This window comes from Aptenodytes forsteri, unplaced genomic scaffold (assembly GCF_000699145.1).
Source record: "Aptenodytes forsteri isolate BGI_AS27 unplaced genomic scaffold, ASM69914v1 Scaffold195, whole genome shotgun sequence".
Classification (NCBI taxonomy): Eukaryota; Metazoa; Chordata; class Aves; order Sphenisciformes; family Spheniscidae; genus Aptenodytes; species Aptenodytes forsteri.
Window position 1 is genome coordinate 2,818,741 of NW_008795317.1, and position 17,806 is coordinate 2,836,546.

Sequence of the window (17,806 nt, forward strand, 5' to 3'; positions counted from 1 at the left end):
AGAATTTCAACTTTAAAAAAAAAAAAAGTTGAACAATTAAAAAAAAAGACAACGCCCAGATGTACATATTCCATTTCTTCTAAAATTGACTAAGTGTCCACAAGAATGCACCAAGTTCAGCCACCTCGCCAAAAGCCACATTGTCGTCAAGAAAATGCATTATAAGACAGGCTCTTAACTAACCCATTTGGAGCCAGCAGTTGCCCCAGCAAGCGAAGCACTGGTATCCGTGAACACGCATCCAGGATGGGCCAAACTCTGACCTCAGCGCTCGCCATCTCCCAGTAACTCACCGTCTTAGAAGCCACTCTTGGAGGAACCACTTTGCAGAGCCCTGCTGTGAACTGCACCAGGGAATTGTTTAAAATAAGATAAAAAGGGGGCAAAGGAGAAGTTTTAAACAAGAGCAAACCCTCTCCCCGGTTCACTGCCATTCCGCTACCAAGTGGGCCAACACCCCAGGCGTGGGAGCATCGCAGCACAGGGGTAGGAGGAAGCACCTGGGAACAGAAACTCCTTCACACCAGTACAGAGACAGGCTCCCTGCATCACCAAACCTGTCCGATCCGCTAGCGCGACCTCCTAGGTAGGATTTCTAGCGTTGGCTTATGAGGCTCCCTACTAAAGCAAGTAAGATTTTGCCAGGGCAGAAAACCTCCTGCATGAGCTCTCTAAGGGCAATCGCACATCAACTTTGTGCCTGCATCTCGGAGCACTAACTGAAGGCAGCGAAGAGGCATTTACACACTACTTTGGAAATCAGAGAGTTGTAATTAGTAATCAACGTTAAAAACGTAACACTGGTATATACATTTCATATGTCAAAGTATGCTTGTCTTACTACAGTTTGGCCCTGCTCCCATCGAGGCCCTTTGCTATTGACTTCAGCGGAGGCAGAAAAATCCTTGCGTAGTTAAGGCTCTGGCACAAAACTCTTGCTGCTTCTTTAAACAGTAGCTGCACTGCATCACGTTATCTCCCTAAGTACCTATCCCACTTTAGCTTCCTCAGAGGTCAGCTATTCATCTCTGCTAAGTACATCTGGTGAAGCAAGAAAATTCCTTAATCCTATTTTGTGTGCTTGTTTTCATATGCACAGCCACCATTCCCCACATCGAGCTTAGGCCATACAAGAAAAATCCTTGTTTGCCTCTACTGCTGCCTCTGCTGTACAGCAGACAGATGTTCACAGGGAGGACTTTGCTGTGGCTGGCTCTTAATTCTTGTGTGCTACGGCAGAGGTACATAAAATTAACAGAAATCATTACTTAAAATGCAAAGCAAGAAACTGCATGGATTTGCATGTCTACTAAATGATTTTGGGACTTCAATTACTACTTGAGTTCACAGCCTCCAAGAAATACAGGCATGAAGAATATGATAAAAAACTGGCTAAAATGACGTGCCTGTGCATTTACTCAAGGAGTTTATTTCACTTTGGTATATTTACTTAAGCCTCCGAGACAAGAATTCCCTCAAAGCTTATCACAGGATGGAGGTTTCCTTCTCGCACTTGGGCTCACCTGCCCCTCCACAGAACAGTCTCCTCGCAGTCCTAGCACATGCTTACAGAAACTGATCTCTCTACTTTTAGCTCCTTTTAAATTAGGCTTAGCTTCCTGGAAGGAGAAGAAAAGAAAGAAGAGGCAGCACCGTGATGCTTCCATGCTGCCCATGAGACACCCTTAAGAGGAGAGAAAAAACAAACCAACAAAACCCCACCCACGGCGTGAGATACCAGACTGCAGGTATTTATCATAGAATCATAGAATCATTGAGGCCCATGAGACACCCTTAAGAGGAGAGAAAAAACAAACCAACAAAACCCCACCCATGGCATGAGATACGAGACCGCAGGTATTTACAACTGCACCACCTGGTTTTGTGCTCCACAGCGCTGCTTTGGCGATCATGGGGCTAGGCAGGCCTAGGCTCGTCTGCCTGCCAAGTTCAAAGCTGTTTTCCTTTGGAAAAGCTTATCCCTGGTAAAACTGACCGGCCAGAGGGGCTGTTGTAAATAGGAGGCAGAAATCTTTAGGTCACTCAGGAAAAAAATGCAAAACCATAGCTCCTACCCCAGCACATTCACGGATTCTCACAACTGTCAAGTTGAAGCAAGTTCAACCCCCATTCAACAACGCGCTTGTGTTGAAGAGGCTTCGCCGGCACCTCCCTTACACAGGCTTACAGAATAGTGACTGCATTAAATACTTGGGCACATTTCTTCCCCTAGATTAAAGGAAATAGTTGCCTTTGATAAAAGAAGGTGAGTTTGCTACACCTGAAAATGAAGTGAAGCAATCCAATCAAAAGTTATTTATCACAGCATCAATCCTTACTGACCAGTGAGTTTTTCAATATACAAGAAGAATAGTTCTGGATTGATTTTGTTTCTATACAGAAGAAACCCCCAAGCCCTGCTTTCTTGAATGACATCCTTCATTTCTTGTTGGACAGAGTACTGAAATACAAAATTTAATACTAGATGAACAGTTTCAACAGAATATTTAGTAAAAGGGAGTAAAAAGTTTAATACTTTTTAAAAAAGCAACATCAAAAAGTGCATTAGGAGTAAAATCCAGGTCCCTCTAGTCATCTAGTCTGCAGTATCACTTATTCATTTTCTCCTGTAACAAAGAGGTGCACATTTTTCTTGGACTGTAGCATTTGAGCTGTGCGATCTATGCCAACCACTGCAGCCAATTTCTGAGCATCATACTTGGAGTAGAGCACAGTACAGGTCCAAGTAGCATCCACTCCATTGTCTGTGGCCTTCATCATATTACAAATCTCACTGTAGAAGTGGGAGTAGGTTGGTAACTCATAGAAAATGAGGTTCCTAATGCCTTTTATCGTATACCTGTAGTAGGAAAAAAAAAAAAACAGACAAGTAACTTTGCTGCCAATTTTTACAAAGTGTGAACGTTAAAACATCAATCCTATCTCAGTTCTTCCAATTTCCACATCAGTTGTAGCTCAGCTCAAACCTGTGACATGAAGACTGTCATGAAGACTGAACTTAACACAGATGTGGAATTAAGGGCAGGGGGGAGGGCACGTCTAACGCTGCTAGGCATTGCGATTTTCTCTGAAGTACAGACCGCCACCAAATTCTGCAGTATTCAGCCTCTTTGGCTTGGATTTTAAAACAGTGAAGCTTGATCAGACTAAGCCTCACAAAACTTTTCATATTTGCCAAAACATCTTCTGCTAACAGAAAAAACTGTTCCATTAGGAGCTTCTAAACAGCTCCAGTCAGGACACTGCAAGTTTTCCAGGTGGCCTCAGCTTGCTGTATTGCGTTACTGAACCAATTACATACACTTTTCCAGAATTTTATGTAATTATTGTGGCACAGATGAACAAAAGTAAAAGGCCCAGCCAATCCCATTTTGCAGGCTATATCATCCTGTCCTGACATCAGTGGAACTTGGCAGCACTTACCTTCCTGAATAAAGCCCTGCACATACCGAAGTATTAGAGTCTCTGCAAGGGACTGCTGACAACATGCAAAAATTTTAAAGCAAACTGAAAAGCTCTTACTTCAGTCAAACAAGTCCTCAGAGAGATCCAACAGATTCAAAAAGCAAGATAGCCCATCTATGATTAAGGTCAGACTCTACTTCCAAAACAGCACACATGCAACTCAAAGGAAAACTCGGTCCACAATTCACCTTTTGTAGAAGTGGAAGCGCTCAGTGAACAATAAAAACTGCTTCTCTCCCTTGAGAAAGAACCGTCTTGCTCTGCAGACGCCAGCCTTTTTAGTGTATTCACAAATGTGAGTAAAATTCAGCTCCTCTTTCTTGAAGTAATTTCGAAGACGCACGTAGTCAAAATATGACGGAACATAAATGAGCGTGTGTGACATGATGGCATCGCGGTACTCAGGCAAAACTTTGTCGATGAAAAACTGAAACCTGAGTTAAGAAAACAAATGTGTTTTAACCAGAGGTAGCATTTCGCTTTCCAATACTGATATGACCTCAAACAGGAATATCATCAGACACAAGAGACTACAGAAGATTCTGACTACCTTTTTCCTTCTTTAACTTCATAGGGTTTCTACACGTGTAGAAGATAAAAGGCAAAGGCTTTATCAGTACTACACAGTTATGGCAGAGACCGGTATTCTTTTCCCAGACTTTATTCTCCAGTGCCTTTGGCAAGGAGAAGTTCACTACTCCCCTCCACCTGTGCAGAGCCTAACTTGCATCTGAAGGCTAATGGAGGCGTACTTCTGTGGTGAAATCACGTTGTGCTCTGCAGGAAACAGTATGCTCAACTAAATCTGAAACTGCAGTCATTAGCGCATAGCAAAATAGTCTGGAACACAGAGTACCTTGTATCTATTACAGAAGTTACATTTTCAGCTTCTAGCCTCCGAAAAACATGAGGAAGCTGGACCACAACGTGGCTAATGGAGCCACTGAGCGGTACGTTGCGGACAGCCACCTGCGAGAAGAAAGTAGGACGTTCAGGGAAGCAGCATTTCAAAGGCAGCCACACTCCAGCCGGCTTTCTGCTCGTACCTCACATCTGCAAGCAGTGCACAGGCTGGTTTTAGGAAAGCTCCAATACAAAACTACATTCACGTATACACACACCAGATCTGTTAAATATACATGACCACTGCTTATGCTCTGACTTCCATAAATTTGAGATAGACAACTAAGGTTTTTACTTTTCCTGTTTCTTTCAAAGTAATAGCAGTTTGTGCTCCTTATACGGGGGGGGGAAGGGAAGCAGGTGAACCCTCCATTTAACAACAAAATAAATAAAACAAGGTAACTTGTGTGTGTCAAATTAAGAAAAAACAAAATCTGATTTCTGACATGAAACAGCTACCCATGAAAGAACAGGACCAAATAAGTATCGCTGCAAGAAGAGTAGTTCTTCATGCCTTTGGCACAGCACTGGAAATCGTCGTGCAGTGTCATGGAGATTCAGACTGAAATACTTGGGTAATGGAAATGACTGGCACGCCAACAGTCTTTCTACAACTGAATTTTTCCATGCGTTGCATTTTCTGTTCCTCTCCGCCTCCCTTACACCAGCATTTAAAAGAAGGCTTTCAGCTCATCTGTGAACTCACCTGCCCCACGTAATTGAAGCAGTGTTTGTTGAAGACAGAGTTAATCTGGGGATCCTGAAGAGCGCTGAACAGCAGCGTCTGGCGGTAGTACTTGGACCAGTTGTTGAGATTCAGCATTCGCACTCGGGAAAAGTCTACCCCGTGGGAATCCCGAGGCAGCAGGTTAATGTGCTTCATCAGGTGCTACACAGAGAGATGGAAACACATCGCTACTGACTGACATCCCTGCACCCAGACTGCAAGAGCCTCAACTGCAGCGAGAAAGTGGGCAGGGATGAGCAAGACAGCACAGAATATAAAATAGTAGTGATCTCCCAAGACACGACTGTCTGGAATTTATTGACCGCAACAAGAGTAATTTACTTGATTTCCCACCACAGAACTGAAAGCTACCACCTCTTTAGCCATCAGTAACAGTAACCTTTGCTTCCAATCTTCTCCCACGGGGCAAGTATAATGGATTTGTTTGTTTGTTTTACAGTGAATGGGCCCAAGGTTTCTGAGCTGAAAGAAGCCCAAGTGCAGTTTCCCATCGCATTCAGGGAGAGTTTGGGTGCAAGGGAAGAAATTCACTTCATTTTGGCCTCACTAAATGACGCCTAGGACTGGCGCCGCTGCCACTGCACGGCAGGCGGTCGCACCCAACGGAAGAGACAGGAAACAGGCTCCAGGACTCATTCCTTGGATATCACGTAGGCTGACGTGCCTTTCCTGGGACTCCCCAGGAAACAAGACACATTCTGGGCTCAAAGTCTACAGTAACATCATGCTGTCGAAATGCACAGCCCAGGTACCTCAAAGGTGTTTCTATGTGGAAAAACCCCCAACCTTTCAACCCTGAAAACTTTTACTAACCAAAAGCCAAAAAGCATGGGTACTACTGCATACTAGCCACAATCCCAGAGCAGTATTTTCATTACACAGGAAAATCTTCATACTGTTTAACTTCGGACACGACTAATGCTTAGTATCTCTACAGTCAGTGGAGACAAGCACCAGCTCCTATCGCTTTCTGGAGGAACCTGAATTAGGTTGTACGGATTCCTCACGCGGCTGCAATCTGACTGCGACACTGGGCAGTAAGACAGCCGGCATATTTTCTTCCAGGTGTGATTAAAGGCATCATCATTATCTCACCCTGCAAGATAATTAAAACTGTCCAAAAAATTCTCTGATGAAATATACCACTGAAGTATCAAATACTAAGATTTATAGAGAACAGGTGCTGAATACTACCAAAATCTGTAGAAAGAATATTCTTAGTATAAGGAAAATATCAGGGTGGAGGGAGAAAAAGGAACAAGCATACGTATCTGGAATCAAGTCAATTAAAAAATAGCAATACTGTTCACTGCCAAAACTAAGTTATATCAGACTAATGAGACACAGTACAACACAAAAATGAGTACATATGGAAAACGCACCAGAACATGTTCCCAATTCTGCATCAGGTAAATATCTGCTTGATCAATTACGAGAATTTCTATTGATGATAGAAAATCAAAATCTCTCTTCTTCTCCCCCTCTGCGCCAATAATAGTCCTCATACCCAGGGGAGAGGCAATGATGATATCCGATGAGTAAAATGGTGCATATAGTCTCATACTCTTTTGAAGAATCGCAACCCCTGTCCGACAACAACCAACAGCAATTTCTTAGTTAAGGTCAATTATCAACCATTTTCTTCCAGCACGCTCTGTAACACTACCTCCCTACATTTCCTCTCCCTTAACACATACTAATGATTAGAGCTGGATGAAACCAATCTGTCTGAAACTCTCTTTTCCCCTGAAAAGTGCTTACCCACCCCACCCCCATTTGACAAGCATTTGGCAGATTTTCATGAAGCTCGGCAAACTCTTTCAGTAGTACTTTTTTCCAGATTTTTCATAGCTTGGACAACATTTTTTAACTGAAACACATCTTCTGTCATTTTCAGCCAAAAAGGGGGATAAGGACGCTGAAGAAAAAAATAAAAAGCAGAAATGATTAACTACACACATCTTTTGTCATTTTCAGCCAAAAAGGGGGTAAGGAGGCTGAAGAACTTAAGAAAAAAAATAAAAAGCAGAAATGATTAACTACTCCTTTCTCCCTAAATCTGAGACTTTGGTCTCTGCCATTAGGTACTATAATAACTGTTACCTTAATCTGTCATGAAAAATTCAGTGTGGACCTCTTGACTATAAACTGCCTTTATTCACAGGGCCACAAGAGTTGCTACTAAAACGCAAAGGAAAAGGTTCTTCATGTTACAATGCCTGAAAGCATCACCAGTCTTGCACCTTTCCTGGCATTGCTTCTCACACTGCACGTTGTGGTGTACATGCCAAAGGAGGTTATGCGTCACCTCTCATGTTAAAGAAAGGAAAAGAAAGGAATCAAAGGAGTCTGTTTTGTTACCTGTGTTATAACAACATGGCAACATTGCTAGGACCCACAGTTTTCTGATCCTAAAAATCCAGGTAGTCCAGACCATATTCAAACCACCCGCTACAGTCTGCCCAAAGGCATCTCTTCAACTTCTCTCCCTCTCTGTGTGAAACCAGCTATCATGGGCATAGCTGAAGGCACTTGCAAGAGTTTCACACAGACAGCAACAGGGACCCCTCCCACTATCTATTTTAATCCAATGATAAAAAAGGGGGAAAAAAAAAAGGAAAGGCACAATTGGTTGAATTTCCAGGAAGAAGATATCACTTGTCACAGCATATACACGGTTTAACAACATCAAGTCTTTTTTCTGTTTAAAATGCGAAAGGGTGGTCTTAGTAAGGCATAACGAATGTACTTTAAATTAGATCTTTGTGCAGAAGTAACAGGGTGTGAGGCACAGTAAGAAAGAATAATTATTCTGCTTCTATGATTTGCTTCTGCAAGTAACAGCACCGAAAGTTTCTCCAAGCATTCCTTCGCACCTAGTAAGTGGATCAAGCAGACTGTGGTATGGGAGAGGACTGAAAGGAAAGTTGTTATGCTACTGAAAGTAAGAGGCTCTCAGCCAGAGAGGCTAAGAGCCTTCCCACTGGGGAAGGAAGAAAGACTGAGTGGGACCTGCTCGCATCTTCCACTGTACCATTAAATCTCTTGGGATGCCAATTTACCTTTCAAGGGGCAATAATTTCAAAAGCCTCTGATCTGTCGAGTTAAGTTAGAAAAACTGCCTACTCATCATGGCAGCTCCAGGAACCAAGCCACTAGCTAATTCTCTGCATACTGAGTTACTGAAACAGCATGAGATTACAATATTATGAAATAGTCTCAAACTTGCGGCTTGTCCAACAGTCTTACTTGCTGGCTACTCCTTTGCTTTCATGAAAAACATGAGCAGCACAGTAGAAAACTGCTTTGCTCAGTACTGAGCTTTAATTTTGTTCCAAACAGTACTGACTACAAGAGACATTGCGAATAGGCTGATTAAACCCAAAAGATTTTTTTTTTTTAATAACATGAAAGAGACTGCTGCATAGTCAAGGCTATCCTCTTTAAAATGAGGTGTGGGCAGTGCTGCTACAATAAAGCAATCATTGCATTTTAAGTGATTCTGAACTTGATGTGAAAAATAATTACTTTTTTATTTTCTCTTCCTTTTTAAGTTCTGGCAAGGCAAGAAAGATTTTCATAAAAATCCAAGTTGCCAGTGCAAAACCAGCACGAATACCACAGAGCCTAGAGTCTCACCAGAACTTCCAGCCCTGATAGCTCCTAAACATTTAAGAAGAACTTGTTACGTCTCAGTTCTTTACAAGCTAAAAATCATCTGTTCAGTAGGTCATTACCAATTCTGAAGTGGTCATCAATGTTGCCAGCAAAGACAGCTTCATAATCTTCAGGTCTTTTCAGGTTGGGGGGCTTCTCTTCTGGGTCAGAGCCAAACTCCCCTTTGAAGCGCTTTTTATTACTTACATCTATTTTCCTTTTGTCATTCACTTCAAGAAGACTGATGAAAATATGCACAATTCGCAAAGCACATTCCCTGAAGGGCACTATCATCAGTACCTGCGTAGATCAACGGTTACAACAGAATAACCCATAAAATATGAACACTCACAGTTAACTGTATGTTAAGTAATTCTTTTTTTTTTTTTTTTTTTTCTTATAACCTCCTGCCCCCAGGGCATCCCAACAATCAAAACAAAACAATTCTGACATGCAGCGAGGAGGGAGGATGCGCTGGGACAGCGTGCTCGTGAACAGGTACTGGCCAGCAGCTCAGTTTGGTACCCTGGGTGTGAGGCGGGGAACCATTACAGGGGAAGTGAAAACTAAGCACATTCTCCTGTTCTCCCTACCCCCCAAGCAAGCAAAAGCTCCCACAATACACAGACAGGGTCAACAGCTGGCTCCTGGATGGGTGGCGATAGCCTCTGCACAGCACTCAAATATAAATATCTAACTGGGGAGTCAACATAGAAACCAAAGGCATTTGCCAGACGTGCAGCAAACACTGAAACCCAACTTTGAAACTGTTCAACAGGTAGTTGGCACCACCAGTGACAGGCTAGCCCTAGTTGAATCCACCTGGTTATCAACTAGAGGATGCTGCGAATCCAGGGAGCCTTGGTTTGAGGCCCGCTCCACCAACTATGACAGTTGGCCTTGATGATGGAACTGGGATTTCCCGAGGTCTCCCAGGTACAGAAAGATCCTTCCATGCAGGCAAGTCCCCACAAGTGCCTAAGGACAAAAAAAATTTCTGGGACATCCCACATTGGGCGACAGCCTCCGCTACCTGCACTAACACTGAAGATCAATGTGGAGGCACCTTTCTGTACTGGTAGATTTAGAAATGGTAGCAGGAAAAGGTGACATGTCAGTCTGTAGTGATAGGGGGACAAAGAAAAAGAGAAGTCAAACTCATGGCTCAGCACAGAAACAGGCTGACTGACAACCCTGTGCTCACTGCTTCTCACGGGGTATTTGCCCTGGCCACGGCAGACAACTTCCAGGCACGAGAAAGGGATGTGGAAAGGCACAAGCCCAGGAACACGTCACCTGAGAGAGCAGCAACAGAAATACTTCCGGATAATCCACCAGGATGTTTATACAGCCTGACCAGACAGCCAGGGTGGGGATGGGGGAATCACATTAACGAAGCTCTCTTACCTTAGGTCTAGTGAGCCCCTGATCCCTGTAGTCATCATTGTCAGTCCCTGGCTTTTGGTCTCTTCGTTTGGCATTGTTGCTGAGCACCTGGGCATTTGCCTTCAAAACATGGTTCAAGGCATGCAAGCAGTAAGCATGCCGGATTTCTTCTCCATTTGTTAAAGCATTTCTTTCTGGATAGAACAAGTCCCGGTACGTATTCATGATACAGAAGAGCTCTCTTTGTAACGGGGTAAAAGAGGGATCGCTTGGTTTGTTCGCTGAGGACAGAAATTGTTTATTCACTTTTGGCCAAGTGGATTCTAAAGGCTTGTGAAGATAAAGCTGTTTCACATCAACTTCTTTGTCTGCTTTCAAAGTTTTACATTTCTCCAAAGTGGAAGAAAAAGTTAGTTGGCCCAGCCTTGGCCACTGAAAAGAAAACAAACAAACAAAGAGGAGTCATAGGTACCAAACTTAGTACACTTAAAAGCACATCACCACAGCTGGCAGTTGAATCAAGTTCATGAAATTTGAGAAATCTCTTTTCATAATAGAAGTTGAAACCTTTTTTTCAAAATGCAATCTCTTCCTTAGAGTCTACCAGGGTAAATAACAATAAACTTGAGCTCAGTAGATCCGAATGTATTTTGCAGTGATGTGTCTGTAACTGTCCTCATTGTACAGATGAGAAAACCGAGGAAGAGGAAGGATGTCATTTCTGCCTAACCCATCCAGCCAATCAGTGGCACAAACCAGGGACAAGATGAGAACCCTGGAGTGACTACAGCTATAGATCAGCTGCACTGAGGTATGTACTTTATCTAAAGATGACAACAAAACCCCATTAGGGACTAAACCCAGAAGTTGTGAATCAGTTGCTAAATGCAATCTTGTTGGAAGTCTGTCTGATTTCGAGGGCAAAAGGTATCAGTGTAGTAGGGGACAACTCTAAACTTTAAGCCTTCTGCTACGCAAGTTGTCCCTATCTATCTCCGTAAAGTAGCTACACCAAGTTAAGCAAAGATATATCACGCATAGCTTCAGGTGGCACTGGTATTTTTGGCCACCATATTCCAAAAAAGAAAAAAATAAACTAAAATTTTAAAATCACAGCTTTCTCTCTGACTGACTAACCATTGGATATCTTCCAATGAATGTCACCCAGCATATGGCTGACCAGAATGCAAGGCAACCCTCCAGAACAAAATCAGATGTGAAAAAGTTAGGAAGCAAAGGTTTGTCTAAAAATGAACGTTTTCAAAACCCATATTCTCTCTCAAGCAATGAGGTGGTTTTCTGGTACTGTAATTCACCTATTATTTCCAGTATTAACAACGTAAGTGTTCAATTCCCCTTTACTGGCTTGCAAATGCGTACAGAGATACAGCCATCTCGAAGCAAGAACGTGAGAGTGCATCACAAGTACTTTTAAGACTGTACGTGGTCACCTCACAAGTTCAGCTGCAGAGCACATCCCTGGCATTGGGCTGTTACCACTCAGAAACCAGTCCTGTTTCTGCCCGGTGTCAAGAGTACTAAACCTGTGGTTTTGGGACTACAGATCAAACTCCGAAGCTATGTTTTTCAGATGTGTCGCCACATGCCTACTTAACAGCAGACTTTAGATTTCAACTCTCGCTCAGCACTAAGTGAAGAAGAAAGCACTTCAGCAACAACACAGTGACAAAATCTTGACAATTCCAGTGTCAACAGCTAATAATAACAACTATGAATCTACTTCACTTGTATAAAAAAAGAGTTATTTTAATCCAGGCATTTTGAGGAACTCTGGATGGCTACAGAACACTGTTACCTTGCTTTGACTTGAAGTTTTAGGAAGCGTAGACATTTTTTCTACTTCTTTTTCTTCAAGTTCTTTGTCCATGTGCTGTTTAAATGGATCTATTTATAACAACAACAAAAAAATAGCCTGAGAACTATTGTAGCTAATACTGGAATCAAGTTTCGAAATGGATTTGTAAATGACACCAACAGTTTCCATGCTGGCCACCACCACCGTTAAAACTAGTTATTTCAAAGCATTTGGAGATGAGAGAAAAGATGTCAAACTCTCTCTACAAGAACAGAGAGAACAGAGTTGACAGATTGCTTTAAAAAAAGAAAAAGAAGCACTTATGGAAGTACTAGAACTTTCAATCACAAAACAAATGTTGGACAGGAAAGCAGTATGTAATAGAAAACATTGTGGCAATTTTCTGCCTTCAGCTCTGACACATCCATCCCTTGCAGGTGAAATAGGTTGTCAGTAGGAAAGACCCAAGTGAACTTACTGCCCTTCTTAATTTATAAACAGTTCTGCCCAGGGCTTTGCATCTTTGGCCAGTGATATGAACACAGTTTGTGATAAAGCAGAGAAAGATTAGGCGGGTTTTGGGGAAGGGAGGCAAAAGTTGCCTGAAGTGAGCAAAAGTCTGATTTATCTAATCAGCACTTCTTTTTGGAAAGGAGAGGCAAGGAACTGTAAAATCATATTATATTCAAAGACACTGGCATGCACAAGTCACATGCAAAGCTTATTTTGAAAACCAAGCTCTGTACACTGCTTGAAGCACAGCAGCACTCACTGCATAAAGAAAACTAATTAGAGAACACTAGTGCTTGCCAAAGGATATCTAGCCCACACACAAGCTATCCAGGCAAAAGTCAAGACATTTGCTAATTATGACACTGTTGAGAATATCTTCCCAGCAACGCAAGTGAACAGGATATCATTTAACTGTGACACAGGTTCTCTGTTCAGTTGAGTTTTACTGATTCCAGCATTTGTCAGATAAAGTAGAGGGAATAATGTGAAGCGTTTTCAGGAATTCTAGTGACCCCAGGACCACAGTAGAAATCCATCCCCTTTCTGCTATCTTAGGTGACTCATTTTCTGTAATAGATTATAAAGCCACTTCCAAGCTACAGGAACCCACTGAAAAGTAGTGCATCATTTATAGGTTGCACAAAGCTGTTAGGATACTTAGCATGCAGTTGGAGAGCTATGGTTCTCATTAAAATGCAATGCCAACAGCCTAAGTAATATTCTCATGGTAACAAGAACAAGCTGTTTTTTCTATCACATGGCCCTTTGATGCTTCCACACATTTCATGTATCAGCTAGGCTGCCTCCCAGATCTAATGTCAGCTGCTGCTCCAAGATGACAAGCCAGCATCACTAGGGATGCTACAAACATATTTCTCCCTCTCAAACTATGCCATCTGATATTAAAACCACAGAGCATGAAATACGAATAGAAGCTCTGCAAGTGCCAATGTGTGGCATATCACTGAACGATCACACACCCGTGCATACAGTTATTTGTACTACACATGGTGGGACGACTCCAACACTGAAGCTCAGATTGCACCCATCAGCGCACTGCGGCACTGAGATTCTGGGCTACACCCTTAAAAGATACCACACAGATGCTTCGCTGATGCCTCATGCCGTCCTGATCCTGGTGCAGTCAGACTCCTCTGCATAACCTTCAAAATTCAGAGAGCCCTGAGCATTTGTCTAAATTACTGTGGCTGCCCCAAGCTTCCCAGAATCTCACCTCTAACTCCACTGAGTTGTGAAGGATGCCCTCACAGGTCAGCTTTGTGATTATCTCCCGTGCTGTCTGTGCCAAGAATATCTTCCACAGCCAAGTGCAGGCTTGCAGGGCCCTTCGTATTACACTAGCTTTTTAAACTACTATTAAGCAACAGAACAAGATAACCCCCTCCACGCACATTTCTAGTTCCTGATATTTCAAGCTTTATTGGTCGTAACAGAAGCTACGCACAAATCCCAGTCCACAGGGGCTACAGAAAACAAATGGTTCAGCTACACATCTGCATTAGCGTTAAGCGTCCCTTATGTAACCAGCTCACATGTGGGCAATACAATGAATAATGCAGCGGAAGAACTCAGAAGCTATATAGCGTATCATTCGGGCATTTGATAATTTACACAGGTTTACGGATACTCCTCTAGAGGCAGATCACTAAACACAAACATACTGCGTTTTACCTTCTGAAAAGGCTTGTGAAGAAGTGCTCTCTCTCTTATCTGCATTGCAGTCTCCACTCTCCTCTTCCATGAAATTGGTTTCCAAGCTAAATTCAGATTCGTGTTTCACATCAGTAAACTCCTCAATTACTCCATGACTTGGGTCACAAGAGGTATCCCCACCATCAGCCTGCTCCTGGGCAAGCGTCTGCTCTGCTGTGTCTGTAGCTGTAACTTGTTAGAGAGAGAAATGGGTTATATTCTCCTGGAAAAGTTACTGTCTATAGCTATGCCCTAGTTTCAGCTGGGATAGAGTTAATTTTCATCCTAGTAGCTGGTACAGCGCTGTGTTTTGGATTTAGGATGAGAATAATGTGGTAACACACCGATGTTTTAGTGGTTGCTAAGCAGTGTTTATACTAAGTCAAGGACTTTTCAGCTTCCCATACTCTGCCAGCGAGGAGGTGCACAAGAGCTGGGAGGGGGCACAGCCAGGACAGCTGATCCAAACTGGCCGAAGGGATATTACATCCCTTTGAGTTACCAATTCTTTTTCTTTCAATATTCTATCCAAAAAGATAAAAGCGGGCTTTGTATTCTACAGGAAAGACGACTTTTGGTTAGCATGCCAAACGTTACATAACATATAATGTCTGTTTCCCCAGAGAAAATGAAAGAAATAACCTATCCGGGGAATATGTTTTAGTTTCCAAAGACACCAAATAACTGAAAATAATAAAAAGTTGACTCCTCTCTCCCAGAATTTCTTTGCAGACTTCATGAATGAGGATGCCTCATCATAAGGGAGAGGAGGTTTCCTTCCAATTAACATATTCTTTCCTCTGCTATGAGGCAAACCTTTCCCTCCTCTCGGTGGCAGCAGCCAAACCAGATGCTGTGTGAGAGAACAGCTTGCGTCTCCCATGAGTGGGTGAGAACCCCTGGTATGCTGCTCCATGTGGATTTCCTCTGTGCTGCCGCACAAACAACATCTGAGGAAGCAGCAGCGGGCTGTCTGCCGGAAAATGAGCACAGCTACCCTCTCCCCTGCTAAATCCTTCAGCAGCTGCTGCTCCCACCCACACAGAGGCAACGGAGCAACAGAGTCTCCATGCCAGAAGAGCACCCAGCCAACAAGCCAGTCTACACCAGGATCCTGGCTAAAAACATGCATTATTCAAACTTTCTAATTGAAACAATGTTTACCAAAGCATGGGAAAAGACAAACTACCTTCTTCCTGGTCTAGTACATCATTCTTATCTTCTTCACCTCCACCTGCTTCTCCGGTCTCCTGGGACCCTTCGCTGTCCATTTCTGTCTCACTTTCCCCAGCTTCTTCCGAATCACTTTCATCTTCCTCTTCCTCACTCTCAGACTCAGGAGAGGTCTTCAGGGTAGCCAGGAGCTTACGATACACAGAGACCTGTTCCACTTCAGTCTCCGAATCGCTTTCTGCACTTGATTTATCAGAAGTCTCGGACTGCAAGGGAAAACACTAGTGTAACACCAACAACAGTAACACTCTATTAGGCAGCAGGCAAATACCCTCACCTCTAGTTCCCATGTTATGATTTCCCTCTCCCATCCTACTGTTATGCAGATGCAATGGAATTTCTCAAAAATCACCATTTTATGCAAATAGTTATGCTGGACGCCTCCACTTAGATTATGAAAGCATCTTGGTAGACTTAGGCCGAAGTGCCTCGTTCTGCACTGATTTCACTGAGAGCATCACAATATTTGGTTCTTTCAGTCTCATCTGAGTGAGGACCTTTGATCTCCACAGACAAGGCGTTTACTGAACCGGCACTGGATTTTCCCAAGAAGACCACACACACAGCAAAAACTGTAGAAGGGCATGCATACAAGGGACAGAGCTCACTGAAAATGCTTCTGGCTTTCAAGAAGGTAAGTGAAATAGCCATCAGTTCACAATAGTCCACTAGGGAGTTGGTCAGGTTTGGCTCAGCTGTCAAGCTCTAAGCTTCAAACAAGCCAGACTCGGAGCCAGTTCTGTCCCGGGCTCACACAAACCAAGAGCAGTGTGCCGGGTTACAGCCAAAATTATAGCAAAACCAGGATTGTAGGCACAGCACCATTTACTTCTTTCTTAGCTCCTTTCAGCCCAAAGAGGAAAAATCAGTAAATAGGATATTAATGCACAAAATTGCTAAGGGAAACAAATGAACCAAAATAATTAATTTTTCCACACTGAAACTTTGAAGTCTTTTATTGATGTGATGATAAAGGAGGTTATCAAATCCTGACTGAAAGAGAAGTAAAGCACTGGCAATCTGAAGAAGAGGAATGAGCATTAACGTATTTCTTCATTCAAAAGAGAACGAAACATCTCCTAACTCGTGCAACACTACGTTTATTAATACTATTAAAACAACTTAAAGCATGATTTACTTTTCACTGTGACTAAGTAATATGCAAAAAACCCAAGAAGAGCTATGTTATTTCCTGCTGCTTCTGCCCTCTCATGGTATTACAGTTTTGAGTTAGACACTGTAGAGAACAATTCAGAGCCACACAAAAATCACATTCATTTTTGTCTCCTAAACACAGGTTTTCTAAAGGGAACAACTTAATCAGCCTGAATAACTTGGTAACGTGAAATGCTAAGTGTTTCACTGAACCACACAAAGATGAAAGTAAGGAAGAAATAAAAATATATTACCAGTTCACAGACTTGAGTTGCTTCTGGTCTTCCAGAAACCCTGAAAAGAAAACACTGAAATATCTTACTCTGTCAATGATGTTATACACAGGATGAAAGAGATGAAGGGGGAGAAGGAATTGATGAGTTATACAAGCCTTAGAGAAATTAAAAGAAAGCTTAAAACCAAAGCATCACACAATTCTCCCTAGGAAAACAGACTCGGCACTTACCCTGAGAGGTTACCCTCTCAGGTGATGCTACACCCCGTGTGTGAAGCCTAAGTGCTCAGGCATTGTAATAGATCAAGAAGATAAATGTTTTAAAACAGAATCTGGCTTTAATCAGAAAACCAGGTGTTAAAAGGAATCTAACTACAAGGGTAGTTTGTGCAACAAAGCTAACCAGAGCAAGAGCCTATGTCTAGCACTAAATATTGATCTATGAAGTGGGGAAAAGACACATACTACAGGAAAAACAGCATTAATTAACCAGCATCGCAACTGCAATTCTGCAAACAAGACGCTGCACAAGCTGGGCTTAAACTAACCTCAACTCTTTCAGAAAGATGCGGAGCCTCGAGTGGGACAGAGTGTCACTGCACGGGGTGAGACACAGGACATGGCTCCCCAGCAGGCCAGGGACTCCTCCTTCCATCCCAAGTGACACACGCCGGGAGGGTTCCAGGGTACGCACAAATAACAGACCTTAACACTATTTGCCCGCTACTAAAGGTGTGTAACGTTAAACGGAACAGGTGACCTGACAGCGCCTTCCCCGCAGGCTCCTAGGACTCTGCAGCAGCACCAAATCACACAGCGTTTGGACTAAGCAGCTCATTCCTCGCAAGTTGACATGGGGCTCCAAAAGCTCGGTACCCTTTTCGACAGACGGGCACCCTGCTGAGGCGGCCACGGTTCCCGTCACACAAGATCTGCAGCGCTGTACTTTCGCAGCCTTGGC

The 17,806-nt window shown here is 43.0% G+C and overlaps 1 protein-coding gene across 1 annotated transcript; it reads right to left on the reverse strand.

Annotated features, from left to right (window-relative positions):
- Positions 1–2,326: 2,326 nt before the first annotated feature.
- On the reverse strand, positions 2,327–17,500 carry DIEXF (digestive organ expansion factor homolog (zebrafish)). Its single transcript, XM_009279632.1, has 12 exons — positions 17,394–17,500; positions 16,865–16,904; positions 15,412–15,661; positions 14,202–14,414; positions 11,997–12,085; positions 10,202–10,612; positions 8,875–9,094; positions 6,520–6,722; positions 5,096–5,278; positions 4,343–4,455; positions 3,675–3,920; positions 2,327–2,860 (listed from the first exon to the last, which is right to left on the reverse strand). Exons 1-12 carry the CDS (start codon positions 17,498–17,500, stop codon positions 2,614–2,616), a joined length of 2,322 nt encoding a protein of 773 aa, XP_009277907.1. The 3' UTR covers positions 2,327–2,613.
- Between the last annotated feature and the right edge of the window lie 306 nt (positions 17,501–17,806).

Coding starts and splice junctions, on each gene's coding strand:
- DIEXF (XM_009279632.1), bottom strand. CDS start 17,500: ATGGAAGGAGGAGTCCCTGGCCTGCTGGGGAGCCATGTCCTGTGTCTC. Junction 16,905..17,393: donor ATCTTTCTGAAAGAGTTGAG/GTTAGTTTAAGC, acceptor TTTTCTTTTCAG/GGTTTCTGGAAGACCAGAAG. Junction 10,613..11,996: donor AAACTTCAAGTCAAAGCAAG/GTAACAGTGTTC, acceptor TTTTCTTTTCAG/TGGCCAAGGCTGGGCCAACT.